This window comes from Miniopterus schreibersii (genome assembly GCF_964146895.1).
Source record: "Miniopterus schreibersii genome assembly, chromosome: 9".
In the NCBI taxonomy this organism is placed as follows: Eukaryota; Metazoa; Chordata; class Mammalia; order Chiroptera; family Miniopteridae; genus Miniopterus; species Miniopterus schreibersii.
In genome coordinates this window covers 4,436,856-4,462,457 of record NC_138118.1, presented here as the reverse complement: position 1 = coordinate 4,462,457, position 25,602 = coordinate 4,436,856, and the positions used below count along the sequence as shown (strand labels likewise).

At 44.1% G+C, this 25,602-nt stretch overlaps 1 protein-coding gene across 1 annotated transcript in view; it reads left to right on the top strand.

Annotated features, from left to right (window-relative positions):
• CNTNAP2 (contactin associated protein 2) overlaps positions 1 to 25,602 on the top strand; it is a 1,311,177-nt gene that overhangs the window by 923,482 nt on the left and 362,093 nt on the right. Inside the window, exon 13 of the mRNA XM_081147555.1 lies at positions 20,368 to 20,568. Coding sequence (XP_081003681.1) covers positions 20,368 to 20,568 — 201 coding nt within the window. The remainder of the gene's footprint in view (positions 1 to 20,367; positions 20,569 to 25,602) is intronic.

Here is a 25,602-nt window from a genome sequence, read left to right as displayed (position 1 = left end):
TGAGTTTGCGTCTCCCCAGACCCTCCACTGTGTTGTTCCATTTTGTGGGTCTCCTTTCATTTCCTCTGAGGACACCAACTTCCATGTCACAAGGTCTGTGGCAATTTTTAAATTATTTTTTAAATATTTTTAAATTGATGTAGAGAGAGAGGAAGGGAGAGGGAGAGAGAGAGAGAAACATCGATGAGAGGAAATCATGGGTAGGCTGCCTCCAGCACGCCCCCTGCTGGGGATCGATCCGGCAACCTGGGCGTGTGCCCTGACCCGGAATCGAACCAGGGACCTCTTGGCTCATGGATCGACGCTCAACCACTGAGCCACACTGGCCGGGCCCCTGGTAATGCTGTTGGGAGAATCTCCTCTAGCCTCTAATCTCTCATTTTATCTTGAACTTGATATAATCGATGCCAGTAAGAAAGTTGAATAACAAGCTGCCCAGTGTCACCTGCTGCCTCGCCTGGCAGGTGTCGGAGTCCTGCTTCCCGGGCCTGACTTTAACGAGAAGCCTGAAGCTCCTGGGTGCCCTCCAGAAATGCTGCCACGTGACAGCGTTTGGCTCCCTTCCAAAGAGGGAGGAAATAACTGGAATGAGATATATCTGCGGATGGACTTGTCACAATCTCTTTTCGCCTCTGTACACGGAGGACTTTATAGGCTGGCCTCCCTTCACATGGTTATGAATCCTAAACCCTGTTTTCACTCCTATTTTGAGCCAAAGAAATCAGCATTAAAAAGTGAGACTAGCCAAGAACTTGCTATATCATCACCATCATCATCATCATTACTATTATTATTATTCTTTTGCTTTTATAGATATAACTATTTTATTGTTAACAAACCTCAGTGTTTTTCCCTGAGTCCACCTTTGTGCACGCACTGGCCCAAAGAAATATGGAGTTTGCAGAATGTAGAGGAAAATAATTTAATACTGAATTGGCCAATACAGAGGAAGGGAGCTGATGCTCCAGAAAGCCCAACTCCCCGATGATGTGTCAGTTACAGATAATATAGGGCAAAATCACAGGACACTGGGGGTTAGGAGTTCAGGGTCATGCTGGGACCTGATTATCAGAGGTGAGGTCAGGGTAATAAATCATTTCTTCAGATATGAGGACAGTGCTGAGGTTTTTTTGACATCCATCTGTGTGATGTGATGGGAAGGTAGCCAGGGCTCAGTTCCAGCTGGGGCTCAGGAGCTGAAACATAACTGAGGTCATGGTGTTATCTTTAGCTTGCCAGAGGTCTGTGTATAACCTGGGGTAGGTAAGAATCCCTGTGAACACCTTGGGAGGGTGTGTGTGTAATTTGGGGCAGGGTAGAACCCTGGTTAACACCTTGGGAGGGTCTGTGTATAATTTGGGGCAGGGGAGAACCCTGGTTAACACCTTGGGAGGGTCTGTGTATAATTTGGGGCAGGGGAGAACCCTGGTTAACACCTTGGGAGGGTCTGTGTATAATTTGGGGCAGGGTAGAAACCTGGTTGACACCTTGGGAGGGTCTGTGTATAATTTGGGGCAGGGGAGAACCCTGGTTGACACCTTGGGAGGGTCTGTGTATAATTTGGGGCAGGGGAGAACCCTGGTTTACACATTGGGAGGGTCTGTGCATAGTCTGGGCTAAGGTAGAACCCCACTTACTCAGGGCTTCGTGTGTGCTATGGATTTTTGTGATTATGTTGTTTATCTACACAATACAGTTTTGGTTGTCAGTAATTACAACCTTGTTTAGATATTTTTGGTTAGTAGTGGAGAGTAAAAGGAAATAATCTTAGCTATTTAAATGAGGAGATTAGAAAGAATTTGGATTTGGTGGAGAGTCATTGTTAAAACCAGTGATATTTCCTTCCTCCCATTTCAAGGCCTGGGCAGAAACCTTGTAAAAACATTTGGATGGTCTGTCATGGCCCCACCAAGCATCTGACTCTATCGCAGTGTCATCAAAATGAACTTTTGGTTTCAATTTAATTTGTCTTTAGCTCTACAGAGCCTTATTGCCTTATTGATTGCTCTTGGGTTCATGTCAGTGTATAAAGGGAAAAACAAAACAGTGTCCAAAAGTCGTCAATGTGTGAAGGTTTTCTTTGTCAGTATTCTCATATCGTGATGTTTTAGAGACAGTCTATTAAAGATGTTCCAAGACTATAATAATTGTGCTTCAAAGGGGATATTAATTTCTGTGTCAGACTGGGAAAATATTAAGTGTATAAATAATTCCTAAAACACAAAATTCATGGAAATTTTATAAGCATGAAAATCTCAACTTTTCTTTAACAAAGTTGCTGAAGAGAGCACTCATTTATATCACAAAATTATTGTTTTAAACACAAATGTAATTCTCCCACCTTTTGCCTTTGTTGAGCTTGGAAAACTCACAAAGTCAATGACCTTTAAATAAAATTCAAGTCTAGTGTCTTAGTTTAATTTGCTAATTTAATTTTGTTTAATTGCTGTAGTTAACATTTCTGAACATATTTAATAAGCAGGAAAGAAGCAATTCTGAAATATTCCTGCAAATCAGCCTCTTTTAACATAATCTTTTTTAAAAATATTTTATTTTATTATTTTTTTAAAATATGTCTCTATTGATTTCAGAGAGAGGAAGGGAGAGGGAGAGAGAGAGAGATAGAAACATCAATGGTGAGTCATTAATTGGCTGCCTCCTTCAGGCCCCCTGCTGGGGATCGAGCCCAGGACCTGGGCATGTGCCCTGACCGGGAATCAAACTGCGATCTCCTGGATCATATGTCGATGCTCAACCGCAAACATGATCTTTATGTCAGCATTTGGACTCCCCAGTTACTTTAGCAGCTCCTTAATTGACATGGTTCCAAATCTCTAATTCTGGATATTATGTGTTTCTTTTTTATGTGATGTATTCTGTGACATGATTAGCAGCAATTTTAATTGTAGAGATGATATAGTTATGGTCTGTCAGAAGTTAGACAGTGTGAGTCAGTTTCCCAGTCATATCCAACATCTATGTTTAGCATTCTGTTATCCCCTGGACACAATGTTTATAATTTTAATGTTTACCTAAGTTTATACAGTTGTTCATTTATCCCTTTAACTAATATCTTTTAGTGTATATTATGTTCCAAACACCAGGTATACAATAATAAACACACTAGACATAACATCTTTTTGTGTGAGCTTACAGTGTTATAAATATGTCTACAATTATTTCAAGTAAATTAGCATAGTATTATATCAGTGGCCAAGTCATTATTATACGACACATTGAATCATTTAAATAAGAAAAAGTTATACATTTATTAATATGCTATTTATAATAATATGTGATGGATAAATTATTAATTACCTTAAGTCAAAATCTCCCAAACTTCAGAGATTTGTAAATGATCTTCACAAGTTTTGCAAAGCACACAGAACACCAAGTTAATTATTTAATATTTTTCTTTGAATCGACTCATTTTTAAAAACTTATTCTCACTCAAAGCAACAATATCCATAAAGTGTTGTGTTTAATACGCTTAATGTTTTTTCCCCCTAATGTGCCCCAGAAACGTGCTCAGCTTACCGTCTGGAACAGAGCAACAGACAGGTTTCCAGTGGGAGAGCCCCAAAAATCTACATCGCACGTAAAAACTTACACACGCGAGGGGCTCCTTAAATAAAGACTCCTGAGTGATCACAGAAATCGAAATGACAAAGCACGGATATGTAGACATATGCATCATCTGAGATACATGGAATGTGGTGTGAAAAGGTGTCTTTTTAAAAATAAATAAAATAAAGTTACTCATCACTTAAAGAAAAAGAAACTATATATATATATTTTCTCTTTGCGATATGAAAGACGAACTGGGACATTTTAAGAGAGAAAGGAGGCTGTAAATAATTTTGTAGCTTATTAAAAACTTAGACATTTATCAAAATTCTTTGCTAATAGACGTGGTACTTGCGCAGGATTTTTGTAACAGCTTCTCGTTCCGAAGAAGCGAGTACACAGCGTTGACGGGCAGCGGTGACGACGCGACCCGTGGCGCCGGGAGTCGGCCGCGTGGCCCCAGGTCCCCACGCAGCCGCCGGCGAGGCGCGTAGGCTGCGTGCGCTGGTGGCGGGTGACAGCCGCGGCACTGAAGCGGAGCCCGTTCCAGCGGACCCAGCCTGACCCGCTGTGCCAGCCTCCGGCCACACGGCCGGCCACACGCCCTCAGGGAGGCTCAGGGCTGGCGTGCGGGGCTGGGGCATCAAAACCCGCAGGTCAGCTCCCAGTGGCTTAGGAGAAACTTCTGGAGACAGCGGAGGAGCCCTTTTTAAGAACATCTCTATGACCAATGCTTTTATAGTCACAGAAGACCACTGTGGGGACATCAGTGACTCCAGCTGCGAAGCATTTCAGGGGAGTTGGACTGTGACGCTGAAGAAATTTGCAGAAATAACCAATAGCCATTTCTTTTCACTGTCTCCAAGTATGCACCAGTCAGATTAAATAAAATTAAAAGAGCTCTTTTAAGATGTTCTGTTTTTCTGTTTTAATGGTATATAAAATCGTAGTGTATCTTAAATTCCATGACCTCCTAAATTATGAAATATGATAGTATATTTTTCAGCGCTAGCTCAGCTGTATACATATAGTGGCTCTTCTGGAAACGTCTCTGGGCTCAAGTCAGCATCCTTGTAGAGATGGACAAATCTTCATTTCTTTACTCCCCTGTGAAGGAGCATGGTAGGAGGTCATCACTCTTAGTCTGAAAGATGTGATGGATGAACTTAAAGGATATTTTCAAATTCTGTCCAATAGTAAATGGAAAAACTGGAAGTTTTTTGTTCATCAGGTATGATAAATAGCCTTTTTTTTTTTTTTTTTACCATATAGTCAAACCTGTTACATGGTTTGTATATAAAAAAGCCAGTAGAGAAATTGACATTCTGTAAATGAGATGGGGGAATGAAAATGTCATGTTTGAATCTGTAAATGGAATTTCCTAGAAGAGCAGGTTGGCAGAATCACTACTGTTTATGGGGAAACTCAGGGCTTCTTGCCTCCTGCTCAGCTCCGGCAGATACTCCTTGGGGAGAAACGACTGGTGTTGCAGAGCCCACAGAACAGCATGCAGTTTACTGCTCGCCCAGGCTGCTCTGCTCCGGCCTCGGGGGAGGCCCCGCAAACCCCTCTGAGGCCCATCCCAGCCCCCAGGCTCAGGGGACAAGGCTGCTCCCGAGGGCCTGTGGCTTCTCGGTACACAGCCAGAGGAGAGACTGATAGATGGGGGTGGCCCTCGCTGGGAATCTCAGGGACCCTCTCTGGGACCTGTGGGCCGGCTGACTCCCAGCAGTCTTTGACTGTCCCCACGGGACCTTCTGCCTGCACTTCCTGTTGGACAGAAACACTTGCATGAAGTCCCATTCCTGCGGTTTGATTTAATGTCATATCCCCAAATGTCTGTCACTTCCAAGTCAGGAGCAGCTAGCTATTCACAGACCTGGGAGGACTGGCTAACCCAATTAAAGCTGGCAATTAAATTATATTATTTTAAATGTATATCATTACAGATTATTTTATATGCTGCTCAAATTATTTAAAGCCACATAGAAAATTAATATTATTACAATGAGTTAGGAATGAAATAACTTTGGTGAGCAATTTTATATATATGCAAAATTTTATTTGTATAATTTACATTTCATATAATATAATATAAATATATAAACATATAAGATATGTAATACATAACAAATTATATAAAACATTAAAATTATATATAATTACATGTAACTAAGTATATAGAATAATTTTTAATATAATTACATATATAAAATTTTGTGTATATATAAAGTATGCATATATAAAATCACTCAAAGTTATATGTAAATATGTAAATAAGAAAATTAAATTATAAAATGTAGCATAATTTATATATATTATATTTCATATATTATTGATATATAAATATAAAAATCTGGCATTACTGCTAGGTGTAGGTAATGAGCAGAGGTAATTTGAGACCGAGCTATGCAGCATATAATCTGCCCTTAATAAGTTTAGGTTTGAAATAATTGACCAATTTATTTTTAATTATTTTCTATGAAGTTCTTGTGTTTTACTCCTCTAAATGAATATAGAGAGAGGAGAAAAGGAGGGAGAGGGTAGGGTAAAGAATGAAGCAGGAACATCACAGACATGCCCTCCGTGGCATCGCCTGTGCCCTGCCCTCTGTGGCATCGCCTGTGCCCTGCCCTCCGCCGCATCACCTGTGCCCTGCGTGCCCGTTGGCTGATGACACAGTTGTGCGGCTGGTCCCTGCACGAGGACGGCAGTCGGGGCTGGAATCAGACGCAGACCCGCATGGCTCGCTCGTGTCTGCATCTGCGGAGAGCAGGGTGGCTTTTGCTCACTCACACAAAGCACCGTGTGGGCACCTGTGACCCAACTGGCAGAAATCCACTTTCCCCACCCAGGCAACATAGAGTCTAAAGTCACACACACGGGAAGTCACGCCGTGTGCTAGTCTTCGCCTTTCCCAGGCGCTCTTTAACACCCAGGGACACTTCAGAGCAGAGTGGTTTCAGGGGCACTTTTTGGGGGGAGTAGAACAGGCACCACAGGAACTTAGAGGAGCACCAAGGAGAGCCGCGGGGGACAGAGCAGCTGCAGCAGGCCTCCCCTGGCTCACCCGGGCGTCCAGGGGCCAGGGTCACGGCCGCGTCTCACGAAACGCGCTTCCACTGGATTCACAGCAGGCAGCTCCAGCGCTTGAGAACCGGCACCAAGGCGAAGACGTTCCCGGACTCTTCAACTCAGAAGTGCTGTTGGGACGACTCCTGCCAAAAGCTCAAGACTAGAGCTCACAATGCCTTTGTCAAGAGACATCTTATACCTGCGCTTTTGCCAGCATTGGGTTGGCAGGTCTTCCCCCACCCAGATTTCCTCTGCTGGGTGCCGCAGGCAGCTGATGGAAACGAGAGGCTTCCAGGGCCGGCTTCTGCTTGGCTGAAGGTGCCTACACTTCAGCTTCTTTGAAATCTCTCAGCTTCATTTTTGAACTTGATAGAGCTTGGACTTTGTGTAACCCTAGAGATTAAACTTCACTCTAACCCAGAGCGTGACTGAAAGCCGGACTTAGAGAGTTGGAAGTGTTCTGGGGGAGAATTGTCCATCTGAAACGCAGGAGCAAAGATTTATCGACACTTGGCGCAGCCCTGCCAGTTCCTCGCTGGCCACCTCGCCCTGCAGGCAGCACGTCCTTCGAAAGACAAATAGGGCTCACGGTGGCATTTCACTCGGGACCTCATGATAGAGAACTCGATACATTCGAACGCACACCATAGCATTTGCTTGGAGTTATCTTACCTTTCTTTTGTGTGTGTGTGTGTGTGTGTGTTTTTCCCTTTCGTATCAGAATTAGAGGAGAAAATGGCATTATGTGAAAGTAAAGCTATCAGGAGCCAGAAGTCTTGAACTGTTTATTTCTCTGCTTTCTGGGTGACTGTGAGACTGTGGACAAATCAATTTGCCTTCCTGGGCCTCTGTTTTCTTATTTATAAAATGAGACAATTGAACCAGGTCAAATTGAAGCTAACGTCCTCGGACTTGGGCCCACCCTAATCCAGTATGACCTCATCTAAATTTGATGACATCTGCAAAGACGCTATTTCCAAATAAGGTCCCATTCACAGGCTCTGGGTGGATGTGAATTTTGAGAGGACACTTCTCAATGCAATACAGTAGGTTCGCTTGGATTCAGATATCTCAGGTGATACCCTGATAGTGTTTTTGAGTTTTTTATGTTTGAAAAAAACTTTATACTTGTAACAGACGATGAAATAACTGAATTCGGGGATTTAGGTACACCTGCACAGGAAATTACGAATGTTTGTCAGATAGTTTATATTCAGATCACCATTCTCTCCTTTGCAGGAAATTAGAGCAGACCCTGGACATGGGTGTGTTAATCTTCTTTGTCATTGTAGGGACCTGTCCCGTGATCTGATCCATTCTTTGGAACTGTCATCTCTCAGTTTCTTCCTAGGATCCTTAAACGTTTCTGGTCATTTTTCTTCCTTCTTTCTGCATTTTCACTTGTCAGTTTTGTGGAAGGGTCAGCAGACTTGCTCTATGAAGAGCCACCGAGTAAATATTTTATGTTCTGTGGGCAATGCGGACCCGTCACGGCTGTGTGACGGCCCGCGCAGTGTAGTGGCGGACAGAGACAGCATGGCCGCGTTCCAATAAAGCTACAGTCCTGAGAATTTCACAGCGTTTCCGTGTGCCTAAAAATCCCTATGCAGAATGAATATAAATGGTAATAATATGTCGATTATTATTAAAAGCATGTATTTGTTCTGCTGGGTGATCAGCTTGCAAACACATCCAGAATTAGAGAATTCTTTACAAAGAGCCCTGTGCACCACTGCCCAGCTTCACTGAGTTTCCACCACAGCTGATCTGGTTCCATCTGTATGCTCCCAGGAATTATATGAGCCCCCCACGGAATTATTGTGAAAAAAATTCCAGACATCGGTGGATATTTAGCATCTGTCTCTTAAAGATTATGGTTCTTTTTTAAAAAGTCGATCTATAATCACATTTTCAGACCTGAAAAACAGTGAATCGTAATTCCTCCATATCTTTAAATATCTAGGGTTAATTTTCCTCTACTGTTTCAGAATATGCACAGTTTGTTTGCATTAGTATCTAACAAAAGCCCACTCACTGATTTGGTGATATGTTTCTTAAGTCTCTTTTAATTTATAGATTCAATCTTAATCTCTCTCTCTCTCCCCACACCCCTTACACTGTCTTGTTAACTGATATATTCCCAGTGGCCTAGAGGTTTGATCAGATTCGTGGTGGAATTGTTTGCCAATAATACTCAATAACACTTTATAGTAGGCGGGGTGTCCTTCTAGCAGGTGACCCACAAGGTCTAGCTGTAAGCAGCCTTTAATGACCATTGATGCAATCATTAGTGGTTATAAAATCATAAATTTCTGGTTTTCGAACGCTTTGAATACTTCCACAAAGGAAAACTTCCTCTCCAACTAGTTGGTTATCCTGAGTTTTTATAGGAAAGGTTGGACAAATATTTGCCTGTTTCCCTGTATTTACAAGTTTTCAAAATAAGTTTGTTTTCTAGCATTCTGGGAAGGTGATAAATGAAGCCTGATGTTTGTTTGTTTAGTTTCCTGGGCTTTGAGCCATTGCAGTTAGTTATTAATGGATCGCATTGTCCCATCTGTGGCCAGAACAGTGCCTTCAGGTTGTCTTTTGGACTTTTTTGACATGACCCTAGGAGTCACTGTCCTTTCTTACTGTGGAGTAAAACAGGATGTTCAAGACTAATCGTCTTCCCAGATCTAGAGCCCGAAACTCCTCTTTTCCCCCCTTTGCTTCTCCTACGGCTATTTGGAGTGGGGAGCCTCGATTGTTTACCTCTCGGGAGACCCTGCTGCTCTGCAGGGCAGAGAGTGGCATCACAGAGAAAATCACGGAGCCAACCAGGCCGGCAGCTCTGCTACTCCTGAGATTAGACACGAGTAGGTCGATTTTCTCCACGCGTTTGGCTCGAAACGGAATCATGTTGCAGAGAGCAATGCAGACAGATTCTGAAGACCGGCCCCACTCGTGACTCACCCCGAGGCCTTTAAGGTGACCTTGGGCTCTAATCCACTCACCCCCCGGGAGTTGGGGCAGACGTGGTTGGCCACTGTGGTGTTCAAGCCCTGCTTTCTACGCACAGGCTAGCAAATGAGTGAGTGGCACCCCACCCTTTAGGAGGGGGCCGCAGAGAGCATCTGGTCTGATCCCGCATGTTTACCAGAAGACGCTAGGCCCTGAGATTCCAAGTGATTTGTGGAAGTTCCTAGCGCACATTCGTGGACAAGCGAAGACCCAGCTCACCTGGCCTTTAAGGCCTTGTTCTCCTACCACAGCTACTGCCTCTAAACTAAATTAGATCATTGAGTATCAATTATTTTGATGGCTGTTCATTTAAATAATCTTTCGGTTTAGAGGTCCTTCTTTCCTCCTTCCTTTCTCTCTCTCCGCTTCTTTCTAATGTTAATAATATTAGTATTTATGTGGTTATCATTCCCTTAATACTGAGTAGAAAGTCAAACAAAAGTCCAGTCAAACCCCAGGCCTGTGGAGACAAAATCAAACTGTCCACAAAGGAGAGACAGTAATCCCTAAGCCCAGTCCAAGGCCTGGGTGATTTTTTTCTAGCACCATTCAAAAATTACTTTCTTTAATAATAATAATAATAACAACAACAACAGGATGTGTACTGTCTCATTTGACCTAATTCAGAAATAGATCTAGGCCACAGAAATAATCTTGGCTTATAAGTGAATCACCTCGGTCTTGCCAACATACTGAGAGAAAAAAAAAAAAAGTCTTCAATATTCCCTTTATTGTATTCGTGCAAAATGCTGAAGAACAGATTCATTTCCTTGAACATGTTCACCACACCTGACCTTTCAAATTTCCAGATCCGAGATGCTGTAGCTGAGCACGTGGAGAAAACAATGCCGCACCTTATCTATGCTTTAAACTCTATCCGCGTGTCCGTGGGTTTCAGGTGGACAGAGGGCCGAGCAGGGCACCTTTACTTGTTTCATTTTTGGCTTGCTTGTCAAATGACAAAACAAACCATGGACTGGCCGAGGGCAGCCCCTCACGGGCAGTGGGGCTGTCTCTCTGAGGGATTTGGGGCGAGAGTGGCTTTTCTAGAGTGTTAGTGGAGACAGCGGGAAGCGGGCGGGGTGGGCTGGGAGGGCTGGCAGTCCCTTGCAAGGCCAGCAGATCCCATTTTCTAGGGAAAGGGGAGCGAGCCCTAGCTGAGTGGGAGGACTGTGATGGCTTAGGTTTCCTCCAGCCCTTTCCCCCAAGTGCAGGCTGCTGCGGGGTTAGATTTGTGACCTGGGGCGGGGTGGCTGGGGCAGCTTCCGTTCTGTGGGTCCCCATGCAGGAGTCAGCTTCGCCAGGCCTAACCTTCCTTCTTCCTTCGTTAGTTCAGCCAGCATGGAGTGAGCCCTTGAGCACCTGTACCAGGCACACTTTACGGTAAGAATTAAGCAACCACAAGGATGCCTGTGTGCCCTCGGGGACGTCACAGGGCTGCGGCCACAGCAAGTGTGCTGCAAATGCGATTTGAGAAAAATGCAGGCCCAGCGGTACACGTGGGCTGTCGGAGAAGCAGAGAGAGACGCCTGGAGATCCAGTCGGAATTTGGCATTGCACTGCGGGTTGGGAGTGGGCAATTTTTCTAGCAAAGTGCTTAGAAACTGAGACCTGAAGGACTAAGCGCTGGGCCAGAGGGAGTGTCCCTGACTGCGGAGACAGAATATGCTGGGGTTCGAGGTGCTTAATATTTCAGGAAGGCTCACGGGATCCTTTATAAGAAGTGAAATCACCTCCTCCATTTGTGCTTCTGTTACAATTAAAGAGCGAACACTTTTAGTCCCCGAGAATATGTTCACTCTGGTATCTTAAGGGTTTTCTTTCCCTAAAATGTGATTTCTAGCTAATTATCCTCAGCAAGGAACTTAATCTGTCAGACAGTCCTGCTAATGCTGCTCGCAGCGGGGGCTGCGTCAGTGAGCAGGAACCGACTTAATGGGGAAAATGAAATACTTAGAGGAGTTGGTTATTTGGGGATTTTCTTTCAAGGTGACAAATGTTACCTGTGTCATCAGATAAGAATTTTTTTAGTTAAGCCTGGTGCCTGGGTTGGAAGGAGGGAGGAAGGGCCACAAGTCCTATAACGGGATGTCACCTACAGCACAGCCCTCAGGGCCTCCACAGAGGCGAATTGCTGGACTTAGGGGACCTTCCAGACAGTGATGTGAGGGTCAACGCGAAAGGAAGGGCCATCTCCTAAGACTGTCCTCTTCATAGCAAAGCCAACTGCCATTGTCAGTTGTATGTTTTCTGGGACATCAAAGCTTTTTGGATAGAAACTTCAGAAAGAATATAACATCTCAGGTCAGCCTGTTCCAAGTTGGGTTTAAACTAAATGCTAAGAGAAAATAAAATATCCCAACAATAAAAAATATACAGGGTGTCCCCAAAAATGTATACACACTTTGAATCATTACTAATTGCAATGGGTTAAATCTGAAAAGAAAGAAACATCAATTGAACTATCAGCTGTTACAGTGTGTATGCATTTGAGGGACACCCTGTAGGCGTTTTTTATTATACTTTATAATACTAGAAAATTTCAAAGTACTCCATATGCTAAAGAATTTGGTGTAGGCAATGAGTAGGTTCATGGCTTATTTACTAAATCTCATGACTTGGATTATTCTGGCCATTGCCTGAATATTAGCACCTACTTTTTCAGGTTGTACTGGAACTTACTTTGGGTGCCTTCTTCGTGCTAGTTCTTTGGTGGCATTAAACCTACGTTATTCGTCTTTGTGTGCCCAGGGCCTAAAACAGTGCTTGGAATAAAACAGGTAGCTCATAAATGGAAGTTCATATACTCATGATTCTCTCACCATGTGAGGACACGTACAAACACACCAAAAAATAATTCCTATCCTCCTGTTCAACACGGTGAGAAAATGGTGGTTTAAGAAGCTCACAGACATATTTTTATGTTGCTCTTTTCAACAGCCTTACACCTTAATGTCTTGTAAACATTGCAAGTACAGAGCCGGGGCTCTATCATTTCAAATGTCACTTTGTTTCACCTGTAAAGACTTCCTCAACGTTTAGTTTCTGGAGTTTAATATTCTAGAGCTATCTGGTGGGATCTAGCACCATGAACTCCATTACAAATGGCTATTTTATGGGCATCGTTAATGATGATAGCAATAGAGGTATGTTGGAAACTAAACGAAGACAGGGTTAAGGTGTATTATCAGCATAATATTTACTGAATGCCTACAGACTGCTGGGCACTGTTCTAAGAACTTGAGATTCACCGGTAATCAAAATTTATTTTTAAAAATTCTCTGACATCCTAGAGTTTATAGTGTATGTGAAAAGTGGTAGGGGAGGCAAACAGTAAAAAATGACAATAAGAAATAAGTAAATTATATACTATGGTAGAAGGTAACGTGTGCCATACGGAAAAATAGAGAAAGTAAGGGGCAGAGTGGCTTGTAAGTCCGAATAGGACAGAGGGGCCCTGGCCGGTGTGTCCCAGTTGGTCGGGCATCTTCCCATGATGCACAGAGAGGTCACCGGTTCGATTCCCGGTCAGGGCACATGCCCAGGTGGTGGGCTCGATCCCCAGCAGGGGGCGTGCAGGAGGCAGCCGATTGATGTTTCTCCCTCTCCCTTCCTTTCTAAAATCAATAAAAACATATTTAAATAGGACAGGCAGGGTGGGCCTCAATAAGAATATGCCATTCGATCAAGACTGAGTGGAAGCGAAGGACATGGACTTGAGACCATCTGGGGAAACGCCTTCTACACAGAGGAAAATACCAAAGAGAAGCCCTGGGTCATGAGCACCTGGCGTGTTGCAGCCCCAGGTTGGAGATCGGTGTGGAGGTGTAGATATTTGAAGCTTTTTTTTCCTTAACCAAGCATGTGCAGTTGGTTTGAAAGTATTTTTAAATAATAAGAAGTATTACTTTTAAAGGTCCACAAAAATGGTCAGTCATTGAACCAAGATGACACTTACTTAGCCTCCAGGTTTTGATTCAGATGAAAATCTCATTACTGTTATAAGCAACAATAATCCAAGAGTAGCTCTAACCTGTTACACAGGGTAGGAGACACCTCGCTGCCACAGGGATGGGCTCCTGCTGTCAAATGCACACAAACTGCATCCCTGGCCCATGTGAGAGCCGAAGGAAAGGGAAGATCGGCTCGTCTAAGCGTTGATACAAGCGCAGTCCTCACTCCAGCCAGGTCAGAAAAGAACTGTAACATCCCTACCACGGAACAAGCGCATTAACAAAGATCTTGCTTTCCAGAAAATAGCTAATGTCTTCCTAGAAAAAAAAGACGCCCATAAGCTCGCAGTCGTTCCTCGGGTGGCTGAGAAGGAGCAGTGTTATTTATGCCCGTCCTCGGCGCCGGGTCTGCCGTCCGTCCTTGGGCTGGAATCGTTTCCCTCCACCTGCACACCATCGTCTGTCCTTCCAGCTCATTTCCTCGGTGCCTCCTGCAGAGGCGCCATCTGCTTTGCATACCTTGTCCCTCTACACGTGACACGAGCCGCTCATGCCACCCGAGCTGCGTGCGTAGCTGGCTCAGACTGACTGCCGCAGCCCACCGTGGCGAAGTGGCCTCTGTCACGGGAGGGCCTGGGCTACAGGCATGCTCCTCAGGCTCACACAGTGTCTGTTAGGGGAGGGAAAAATACAGGACGTCAATTTTCTAATCATTTAATTTATGTCAGTAGGATTGTAATTATTGAGGAAACCATCTAAACAAAATAATATTCTATAAAATTTATGGCCATTAAATGTATCTACCTGAAACACTGATGAAACTTTCAAATAGATCCTCTCACGGATGGCTTCAAAAGAAACCCCTAGAGCCTAGCCTTATGCTGGGTCTGTCTAGCTAAGAGTTTTATAAACAGTTTCGCCCTGGCTGGGTGGCTCAGTTGAATGGAGCATCCCCTACACGAAATGCTTGCAGGTTCAGTCCCCAGTCAGGGCACATACTAGGTTTGGGGTTCAATCCTTGGTCAAGATTTCTCTCTCACATTAATGTTTCTTTCCTCCTCTCTCTCTCTCCCCCTCTTCCTTTCCTCCTCTCTCTAAAATCAATAAAAACATATCCTTGGGTGAGGATTTAAAACAACAACAACGGTAAAAACCAAAGTTTTTAAACAAGTTTGTGGAAATTAATGCTTTAAATAACTACTTAAGAAATTACTTTGACTTATCAGGAAAGCACACATAGGCCATGTAATAGTCCTAGATTATTATGTTGGTAAATCAGAATCATCACGTAAGGCTGATCTGGAATAAGGTGCCTCTGACTCGTTGGTTTGTTTCAGTGTGAAGTCCTTCCAGTGGGTGTGCAACACGCAGATTGGGAAATGCAGCGTCAGATATATCCACCGACACAGGACCGCGTGCCGGACCGTTCAGCCCCGGCTGTGATCGCGGCTCTGCAGTCCTCCACTTCGTTGCGTTTCTAGTCCATCCAGATCCCCCCGCTAAATCCTTTCTGCCCCCAGCGCATCTGGGGTGAGCTCTGAGAAGGGTGAAATTGCCTCCCTCGCCTTCCCCGGCTCAGCCCTGTTTCGCCTCCGCGGTCCACTGCACCTGGCGTCTGGCTGGTCCTGCGCCGCTTTCTGATGCGGGCGACACGGGCTTTCCCTGCGCGCAGCGCCCATGCGTGCCTACCTCCGTTGTGCCACTTGTTTGTCGTTTGTAATTCCAAGCTTAATGTTTTCTCGCCGCCACTGGGCTCCAAGCTTGCTGAGGACAGGAACTTAGGTCCTTTCATCCATATGTCACCAGAAGCTGACACAGTGCCGAAGCAGACCGGGAACTCGGTGGATGGTTGACAAATGTGTGTGTTCCTGGGACTCCAATTTTTCACAGCAGAACACGGCTTCCTTTAAAACGAGCTCCTTCCGTTGGACATGTGCTCCTATAAGGATGCCAATGTTTAAGTTTTGAAGAAACAGTTCTTACTATGTTCTAGTGTATAACTTGAGGCCCTTGCTCACATCTGCCTCATAGTTGATGTTTAATTGTTAGTTGGTTAAGTCAGGAGAACAGCCATTAAGATTTCCATGCCCAAAGAAAGCCACGGACAGTTCCTGGAATGCAGTTTATACGGCAAAGGAGAAATTTCAGGGTAAACAAAACTGAAGCTGCTAGTTTTATCCAGCAGGCCAAGGCTTACCAGCAATATGGAAAATCGCAGGCGAAGCATATATTATAGCTTGGCTCCTATTGTGTTGTTCTAAGAGTGAGACACCCAAAATCACCCCAGAAGAGTAGCTAGAATACATAAGAGGGCTGCTAAGGAATTTGTATGTTGGTCATTCCCATCTAACAAGTTTTATATACCGTTTTAAATTGAGGTAATTTATAATATAATATTCTCTTCTTTTTAAAGATTATTTCAAATTTACCATAACTAATGGTGAAAAGAAGCTCTCAGATGAGCCAATTGGGCATTAACACCACAGTGACATTGTTTGAAAAGCAAGAAACACGAACTGCATATGCAGATATATAGAACATAAAGCATTTCCCACTGGACTCAGCTCAGATTGCCCTTATATTAAAATACACTGTATATAGACCTGCTCTATACTGTGAATATAATACTCAGATTGTATATGGATCACATGAAAAGGAGCCAGAGAACAGCATAGACATGATTGGAAACTAGTTATATCCTGTGAGGAGTTATTCTTTGCTTTTTCCCCCTGGTCATTTTGTGGCTTTATCAGTCCCTGGTCATAATTCCAGCCATGCAAGGAATTGTGTTCTCATGAAGTGAGTTACTTGAGAATTACAGGTAGGGTAAGGACATGGAGTCACTGGTATAAGTAGCAGAGGGGCCTTTCTCATGGACTCATGTCAACATGACTAAACTGGGTAATCTTGAAACCATTATTGCCAAGGAAAGGGATGCATTCACAGTATGTCCCATATGTGTCCCAGTATTCGAAACATTAAATCAGCTGCATTTAAAACAATGTAACAGTTTTTTAACCCTTACTGGTTTTAGATGAGAGGAAGAGGGGGAGAGAGAGAGAGAGAGAGAGAGAGAGAGAGAGAGAAACATTGATGTAAGAGAGACGCATTGATCAGTTGCCTCCCATATGCGCCCTGACTGGTGATGGAACCCACAACCCTTTAGTGCAAAGTATGATGCTCCAAACAGCTGAGCCACTCGGCCAGGGCACAGTATGACATTTTTAAATTTGTGATTTCATGTGATAGATACTAAGCTCTCAGCAATTACAAAGAGCATTTTCATAGCACACTAATCCAAAGAGAGTACTTGAAATACACTACTTGTCAGTTGCTTCTGTATGAAAATAGAACAGTGGCAGACACTTAGGATTCAGATACACAGTAGTTTCTATTTGCATTACACACATATCTGATAATGCATATTATATAAGCACGCTGTGAATATGGGAATGATTATTTTTCCTCTATGATACTAGGAAAGGAAAATCTATGCAACATAACCACCTTCTTTCTTCTAGATGATGGCACTTGCGAAATTGTCAACATCCATTTGTCACTTAAGTGTTAATGACTCCAAAGGAATCATTTCAATGTGTAATAGGCAAGCATTAAAAAATAATTTGCAAGATGCATCAATAGTAATTGTTTATGGCATCAATTAGAACTTACATATTACTCTTTATAATGCCACGACACTAAAAAGTTTTAAATGTTTATAAAGATATATGTATATTCCCCCAAACTTTTCTAAAGTAGAGTTTTATTGATGCACAGAATAGTATGTCAGATAATTACGAAAAGCATGCTATTTTAACTTGCTCCACACCTCCCAGTGCTCACAGCTTTCCGTCTCACTTGAGGTCACACCCCTCCCACCTTCATTACTTCTCCAACCTCAGCACCTGCCATCTTTCCTTCTCCACTCACAGGCCTCCTCGAATTCCTGAGCGATACCAGGAATATTCCAGAATTAGAATATTTGCATTTGCATTCCCACTGTCTGGAATCATTTTCCCCAGTCACATGGCTTGCTGGATAATGACCTTATTTATTTAAATGTGACATTTCCTCTGTGTTTAAAAATGCAGTCCCCATACACATGATCTACTCGTCCCTTCCCTGAGTTTTTCTCCTGGCCTTTATCACTTGCTAACTATATATAACTTTAATATTTTGCTTATTATGTTTTGCCCACCTAGGCCCATACCTGTCATAGAGTGGGGGCTCAATAATGAATGGACAGGTGGGCTATACAACAAATACAGGTAACCCTTGAACAACAAGGGTTTGAACTGCGCTGGTTCACTTATACGTGGAAGTTTTTTCAACAAATGCTGGAACTGCATTTTCTCTTATATATGATTTTCTTAATAACACTCTCTTTTCTCTAGCTTACTTTGTAGTAAGAAAACAGCATATAGTCCAGATAACATACAAAATATGTGTTAATCAGCTGTTTATGTTACCAGTAAGGCTTCTGGTCAACAGCAGGCTATTTGTAGTTAAGTTTGAGGAGCATCAAAAGTTATACAGAGATTTTTGACTGCACAGAGGTGGACACCCCTAACCCCATTCTGTTCCAGGGTCAGCTGTGTAGAGAAGATCGTGCATAGGGGGGTTGATGCTGAAAGGTGAATGGAAGCTAAGAGCAAAATATCAGAAACTCATCAATATTAACAAATTGATTAATGTCTTTGCAGCCATTAACAGAGAACATAAGTGGATGACCATTTTGTTTTACTCAATTAATGTTTTCTTTTATGAACCTTATTTTGTGTGTATTAAAAAGGGTTTATTACCCTTTATAGAAGGGTCAGGTTAGAACGCTATTCCATCCTGAGTTAAAGTATTGCTATAGGGCAAGGTTAGCGGTAAGGATTAAAAAAAAAGGGGAAGAATTTCAGGATTCAGGGATTCTGTGCCAAAGGCTGATTTTAACAGAAAAGAGATACAATTCACCTAATTTAATTAATGATCTTTAATTAGGTGAAGGTAAATATGCAGGCCTGGATATAATTGACAGTCAGTTCGTTGTCAGCACCGTGTCAGAAAGGGACAGAATTACTAAAATACATGGCAGCTGAGTTGCTGCATTAGAGGCGCTAAAGGAAGGCAGCTCTGCTCGGGCCAAAGGTAACGCTGGAAAAATCATTATCCCACAGAGAATACATTAGTGTAGCCGGCCCCGGGATGGAATTCGTTTGCATTGATCGAAGAGCAAGCTGGAAAGTATTCCAATACAGAGGGTGTTGTTACAGATGAAGGGACATTATCGCTTAGAGGAGGCTTGTCTGGAGTCTGTCGGAGCGTCACGGCAGCACCAGAACCGGAACCGAAGTGGTTTTAAGAAGTTCCTACATCAAGTATTTGTATTCTATTATTTGTTAATTTGTTCTTCTAGTCAACTAATATGTTTGAAGGCCTCGTACGTGCCCATCGCCATTAGAAGCCCAGGCATAGGGCGCTGAGAACAGTCCCTGGTTTTTCTTTCTAACGTGGGGAGGCAGACAGAAAAATAACTTAAGTGCGCACTAAGTCAGATGCGATAAGTGCTGCGGAGCAAAACAAGCGGCCCGGGAGATGGAAGGCAGCTGTGGGATGGGGGGGGCTGACGATGTGGAGGGAGGGGCCTAGACAGAGGCAGGGCCAGGTGTAAAGGCTCGGAGGACCCGCCTGGCATGTTGGAGGAGGCGTCAGGTCAGTGTGGCTGGAACCCAGTGAGCCGGGAGGAGTGGGGAGCGCCAGGAGGGCTCGGACCTGGAGGGCCTTCAGCTATGTTAGTACCTCGACTTGCACTTCGAACAAAACCCGGTGCCGCAGGAGGGCTCTGAGCAGAGCATCCGAATCGAGGCTGCATCGCGATGCTTCCACTCCAGAGGTCGCAGGCCTCTAAGGTAGCCACGTAGCTCTTACGCCTGCGTCTCCTTTTCACACGGGAAGGTTCGGGGTCCAGGACAGCGAGCTCATTTCTCACCCGCGTTGTCTCCTGTGTAGAGCATTTCAATAGCCCAGAGCGCAGAGTCTAATTTCACCCAAAGGTTAGGTTGAAAAGAACAGTTTTGGGCAAGATGAGGGTAAGAGATTCTGATTGGAGTAAATGGCACGTGCAGAGGCCCAGGGGCTCCCGAGGCGGAGGTAATTTAGGAAGGAGCACAATGCTGTTCTGCCAGAGGGGTGATGGGCCCCGGAGGCGGGAGGAGTTGGAACGCAGTGGGTCTTACTTTCCATGCTGGGGACATCAGCGCATCCACGAGATACTCAGATACTGAGGCTGTTTGTTTTCATTTGCAGGATGTATCTTGTGTTTGTTTTGCATTTAAAAAAAAAAAAAAAGATTATTTCCCTGACCGTGGTGTTGTTCAGTGGTTAGAGCGTCAGCCAGCACACTGAAGGTTCCCGGGTTTGATTCCCGGTCAAGGGCACTACCTCCGTTGTGGGTTCACTCCCTGCCCCTAGTTGGGGCGCAGGCGGCAACCAGTCGATGTGTCGCTCTCACATCAATATTTCTCTCTCTCTCTCTGAAACATCCTCATGTGAGGATTAACAACCACAACAAAACAAAACAAAAATTCCTTTTCTACTTTGCCCACGTAAGCAGAACTTAGGTGTGAGAAAAGGGCAGTGGTCACTTTAAGAATTACAATACTTAATTTTTTTACATCAGCTCAGGGAAAACACAGGTGAAAGTAGCCCAGTTATTTTCTGGCAGTGGAGGGAGCGTTGGCATACTAAGGACCCATTGTGGTGGCATTTGTCTCCCCCACAGAGGACAAGGTGTGGACCATCGTGTCTCACGACCTGCAGATGCAGACGACGGTGGTGGGCCACGCCCCGGAGAAGTACTCGGTGACCCAGCTCGCCTACAGCGCCTCCATGGACCAGATCAGCGCCATCACCAGCAGCGCCGAGTACTGCGAGCAGCACGTCTCCTACTTCTGCAAGATGTCCAGGCTGCTGAACACCCCAGGTAGGCGGAGCGTGGGGTGCTCCCTCCCCTCGATCACTGTCTCGGCCGGGCCTGGAGGTGCCCGGACCGCCCGGGTGGGCTTGTGAGCAGGAGCCCAGCGTGGAGTGCCGGCAGCTGCGGAAAAGTCAAATGGGGCGATTGGTTGGTTTGCGGGGGGCGAAGCTCAGAAAGCATCCTAAGGCCTGCTGCACCCAGTGGCGTAGAGTATAGGGGCGGAATTTGGGGCTCTTTCTGGCCTGAGGTCGTGGAATGGTATCAGTGTGTCTTAAGAGGTCCAAACTAATTTTTTCCCCATAATGGTTGATTTGGAGGGATGCTTCAGGGTGTGTGTGTATGTTAGGGGTATAGCAAATAGTCTCCAAAGGATATACTGGAAGTATCTTGACCGCAAAAGCCGCCTGTCCTGGGGTTCTCAGCAGTAAATCCGTGTCCCCACCTGTGGTGTGACAGTGGGAATAAAGGATGTGCGTGGAGTGGGAGAAGCAGTTGCTCAGCCTCACCTCTCCCCAGGTGTGTGACTTTAGGGGAGAGTTAATTGAACTCATGTCTCGGTGCCAAGGATCTCTTCAGATAAACAGGGATTGTAATGCTTATTTCGGGGTAATTGTGAGAATTTAGTGAGGTGATATACTAAGTGCTTATTATAGGGTTTGATGCACTTAAGGACTTAATAAGTAGCAAATATTAGATTGATTGTTTTTTTTAATACTAAGCAACTTTGGAAGTGGAGTTGGGTCAGAGACCAATGGACTCCTCATTGGTCAAAATCATGCTGTATTGGAGCCGGTGTTGTAAGGAGTAGCTTACAGAGAAGAGTTATAAGCAAACCAGCACACGCTGTTATGAAGACGTGAGTGTTCTTTATGTCTAAAGTCTTGTGCTATAATTACAGACAAGTGTAGCCTATGGACTCCAAGTAAAGTCTGTGAAATATGACAATGATTGGTCCAGGCAGTCAGAGCCTCTGCTGTTTGGGGAGAGAGAGGATTGTGGCTGGGATGTGAAGTGATGATTCATTAAAGAGGCGGAAAGGCTGGAGGCTGGTGAAGGAGGGTAAGAAAAATCTAGAAGACAGAACATGAGCGACCCCCGGCCATGGTGAGAAGTAGAGCAAATCCGGAGGACACTAGATGCTATGCTGCGGAGTTGGGACTTTCTCCTGAAAGCCAGGGCTTCTCTGGCTCTAATGTGCATTAGAGTAACCTGGACAGGTGCGTAGAACAAACTCTGGGCCTGGTGCCTGAGTCTCTGATTCCCTAGCTCCCAGGTGCAACTTGTGAATGTGCATTTGTAATGCGTGCTGTGGACTGGATTGTGCCCCACCCCCAAATTCGTAGGTTGGGGCCCTACCCCCCACTGTGACTGCATTAGAGATAGGGCTCCTAGGAGATAATTAAACATGAGGCCCTAAGTCTGGGTTCCTGATCTGATTGGATTGGTGGCCTTATAAAGAGGGGAACAGTGAGCTCTTTCTCTCGCTCCGCCATGTGAGGAGCTCTCAGTAGGAACCAAACTGGCCTCGCCTTGATCCTGGCCTTCCAGCCCCAGGCCTGTGAGAAAATAACTGTCTGTGTAAGCCTGGGGGTCTGTTACGGCAGCCGGGTGGACTCATATGGTGAGTTCCCGAGTGACGCAGGTATTACTGGGCCAGAGGCTGCTTTTTGATCCCATTTCCACTACTAAGAAAAGTCAGCCAAGGACTATAAACTCCAGGGCACGAGGCCCAGTGCGTGAACCTCACCAGCCGTGTGCGCTCAGTTTCGTGAGTGAGGGCTGCTCACTGACGTTTATTCCGAGATTTCCATCCCGGGGCTCCAGTTCTGGGCCGAGGGTGAGGATGGGGGAAATCACTGACCAGAAAAATAACAGTACCATCGGCTTTATCTCCTCTCCTCCTGTTAAACTCCAAAGTCGACTTTGACTTGTGCGGTTTCGCTCTGGTGGTTACGAACACGCGAGGTGAGGCGGCTTCCAGCAGAATCGGCCTGCAGCTGAGGCCGGAGGGAGGACAGCGCTCTGCCCGCAGGGCTGTGGCCCAGGCCCGTGCTCTGCCCTCCCCGAGACCGTCTGTCCCGTTCCTGGCGCCTCACCCGGGCCGCCTCCTTTCCAACACGCGGACGTCGGACATCGTGGGAGTGGGATAGGTTTGCTGGTAAACAGCGGGTCACTTACGTCTCTAGTAATAAGCTAAACACTTCATCCGCAAGGCGCCGTTAGAGGGGAAGAGCTGCTAACCCGAGACCAGGAGGGAGCGGTCCATCTGCGCCATAAACAGTTTCCTTTGTGTTTCCAGGCGTTCGGGCCTCGCGTCTCTGGACATGTGTAGATTGTTGTTATACGTCATAGATTTACTCGACAATCAGTTTCTCATATGCTTCTTGCCTTTTTGGACACCCCCTATGTGTCCAGTTTCACTCTCAGCATCGGTACTTCATAAATATTTACTGGTTGGAATGAAATGAAAAATGTATCGTTCTAAATGTTACCTCATCCAACCTTCAGGCAGTTGTCTTTAGTTTTATTATTTTTTAATCCTCGCCTGAGGATATATTTATTGATTAGAGAGAGAGGGGGAGAGAGACATCTATCAGTTGTCTCGCATGTGGGATCGAACCTGAAACCTTTTTGGTGGACGGCACAACACTCCAACCAGCTGAGCCGCCTGGCCAGGGCCAGGGCCAGGGCCAGGGCCAGGCAGTTGTTTCTGTTTTTGTTTTTGTTTTGATGGGGATTATTTTTACTTTTTACCCCACGTATTTGATACATGGAAAGAAATCTTGGCTGTACCGGCCTCAGAGCCTCAGGTTTAGGACGCAGTCATTGACCTGAGGGAGAGCTACCTAAACCACACCTTCAGGGCCTTCAGACAAAGAACAACTTGGGACAAGCTGGGGAGCTGGCAGGGCGTTTTGGTGACATTTCCGGATCAGGCGGTTGTTTTTAAACAAGTGTGTCCATCAGAATGTTTAGGTAGCTTGTCAGAAGCGCTGATGGCAAGAATCCTGATTGGCTGGAACTTCGCTGGGGTTCAGCAAACATCCCTGGGTGATGCTCTGAATGACATTGAGAAACACCGTCTTTCATCTCAGGACTGAAGGTTTCTTGTGCATTAGATTTTAAGGTGTGAGTCCTTCGCGTGGGGGGGAAGATTAAAGGGAATATTAGAATATTAGAACTTGTCTGAGCAACTGAAATAAAACAGTACTCATAATTATCTGCCCCTTCAGCTAAAATAAATTGGCATAGTGGTACTTTTTAAATCTTTTTCATAGACCAGTCCCTCCATATTGTAAAGTGAACTTAGCCTGCCCTTCCGAGGGATTTTTCACTCTCCCAATGTTTGGGTCCCGGGCAAACTAATCTGTACAACAGCTGAGGCAAGGAAGAGGGCTGGTCAAGAGAGCACGTTCCCGTATCAGTGTGTCCTGTATATGTCCAAAGAAGAAAGAACACAACTTAATAAACGTCTTTAATTTGCTCTTTTAGGGAGCTGATGTTGCTGTAACTGGTTTCCCCCCCCCTTCCCGGTAACATTCAATTCTGAATATTCCTTTCCTCATTTTTAACTAAGACTGAATTATACTGGAACTTCTGTCTAGTGCTTGTGACATCTGTTGGAATACAAAGTATGTTCATTATAGTCATGGCAATTAAAATGAATATCAAATGAGCTTGTAATAGCTATGCACTTAAAATGATGGTTTTTTTTTAAGAGCCTTACCCAGAGACTTCATTTGGAACTCTATAGTTTCTGACGATACTTACGATCGAGAGTTGATTTTGTACGCAGATGGACTCATTTTTATTTTGATAGATGTTCAGTCGTGCCATACCGCTAGCTGACAAATGCAGAATTACTCATTATTGGTTTCTCACGAATTTTACAAGGATAGTAATATATTACTTGCAATGTTATCTCTTCTTTTTATTACTGCAACATTTAAAAATGGAATCAATTTTAAAGTAATGATTTTGCTGTTCTTTATGGTCATATCTATTCTTGGAATGTGACTATTAATTCAGTTGTCCTTAATCAACTTTATAAAGGACATAGAAACAATACAAAGTTATTTTCTTCCATAGAAGAGCCTGTTTGGAATGAGGCATGCCAACTTGGGAATGAAGAAATTAATTCTGCCCAGAGAAAACCATTAGTGGTTATCCCAAACCCAAAAAAAGTTAGCATATTTTATTTATATCCCAAGAACTGCAAATGTAATAATATTTGAATTGATAAGAGGCAAGAACCATTAAACAAGGAAATGTACTTCTGAAATAAATACCCAAGAATTTGAATTTGATAAATTAGGAACCAAGAGAAAGTTTCATTAGATCCCAATTGAGTGAAGTCTTAGTCAACAATCCTAATGCTTTTTGATGGCCAAAATATTTCTCTATATCTCAACAAGTCACAGCCTGCTTTTAAAATGCTCATGTGTGTATCTTAGGTGCACTGTAGCCATGTACTCATTTCACAAATCATTAGGACTAAGAATTTCCTGCTGAAGTATTTGATATATATATGATTTATTTAATTATGGAGGTATAAAGCTTATATTTTCTATTTTCTGGTGATATTTACTGTTGTCATCGTTTTTTTCAATGTTTCATTTATTTTAATTTCTCAGTGCAGCCTAGTTCTCATAAGTCATAGTTTTATTGCTTCTTTTGTTGAAAGAAGCAATATAAATTATCCATCCTTTTGGGTGGTTTACTATTAGATTTTGTATCTATTGGAAAGGAGTTATGTTCACAGTCTTCGCCTGTAAAGTAAGCTGTGTAAAATTCAATATAGTTTCATGATACTAAACTGCGATTTAGCGGCATCCAAAAGACAGGAGAGCGTGACTCTGGCATTACTTACAACCAATTTTTAGGAAAAAGATTTCCAAACTTTGGTAAAGTGAATTTACCAAGTTTGTGTTATGTGTTCTAAGAAACCATGGCGTCTAACTTTTGAAACAACAAAACTAAAAACACGGCCCGATTGCGACGAAAGAGTATCATTTTCAGTAAATGAGATTTATTGTGAGT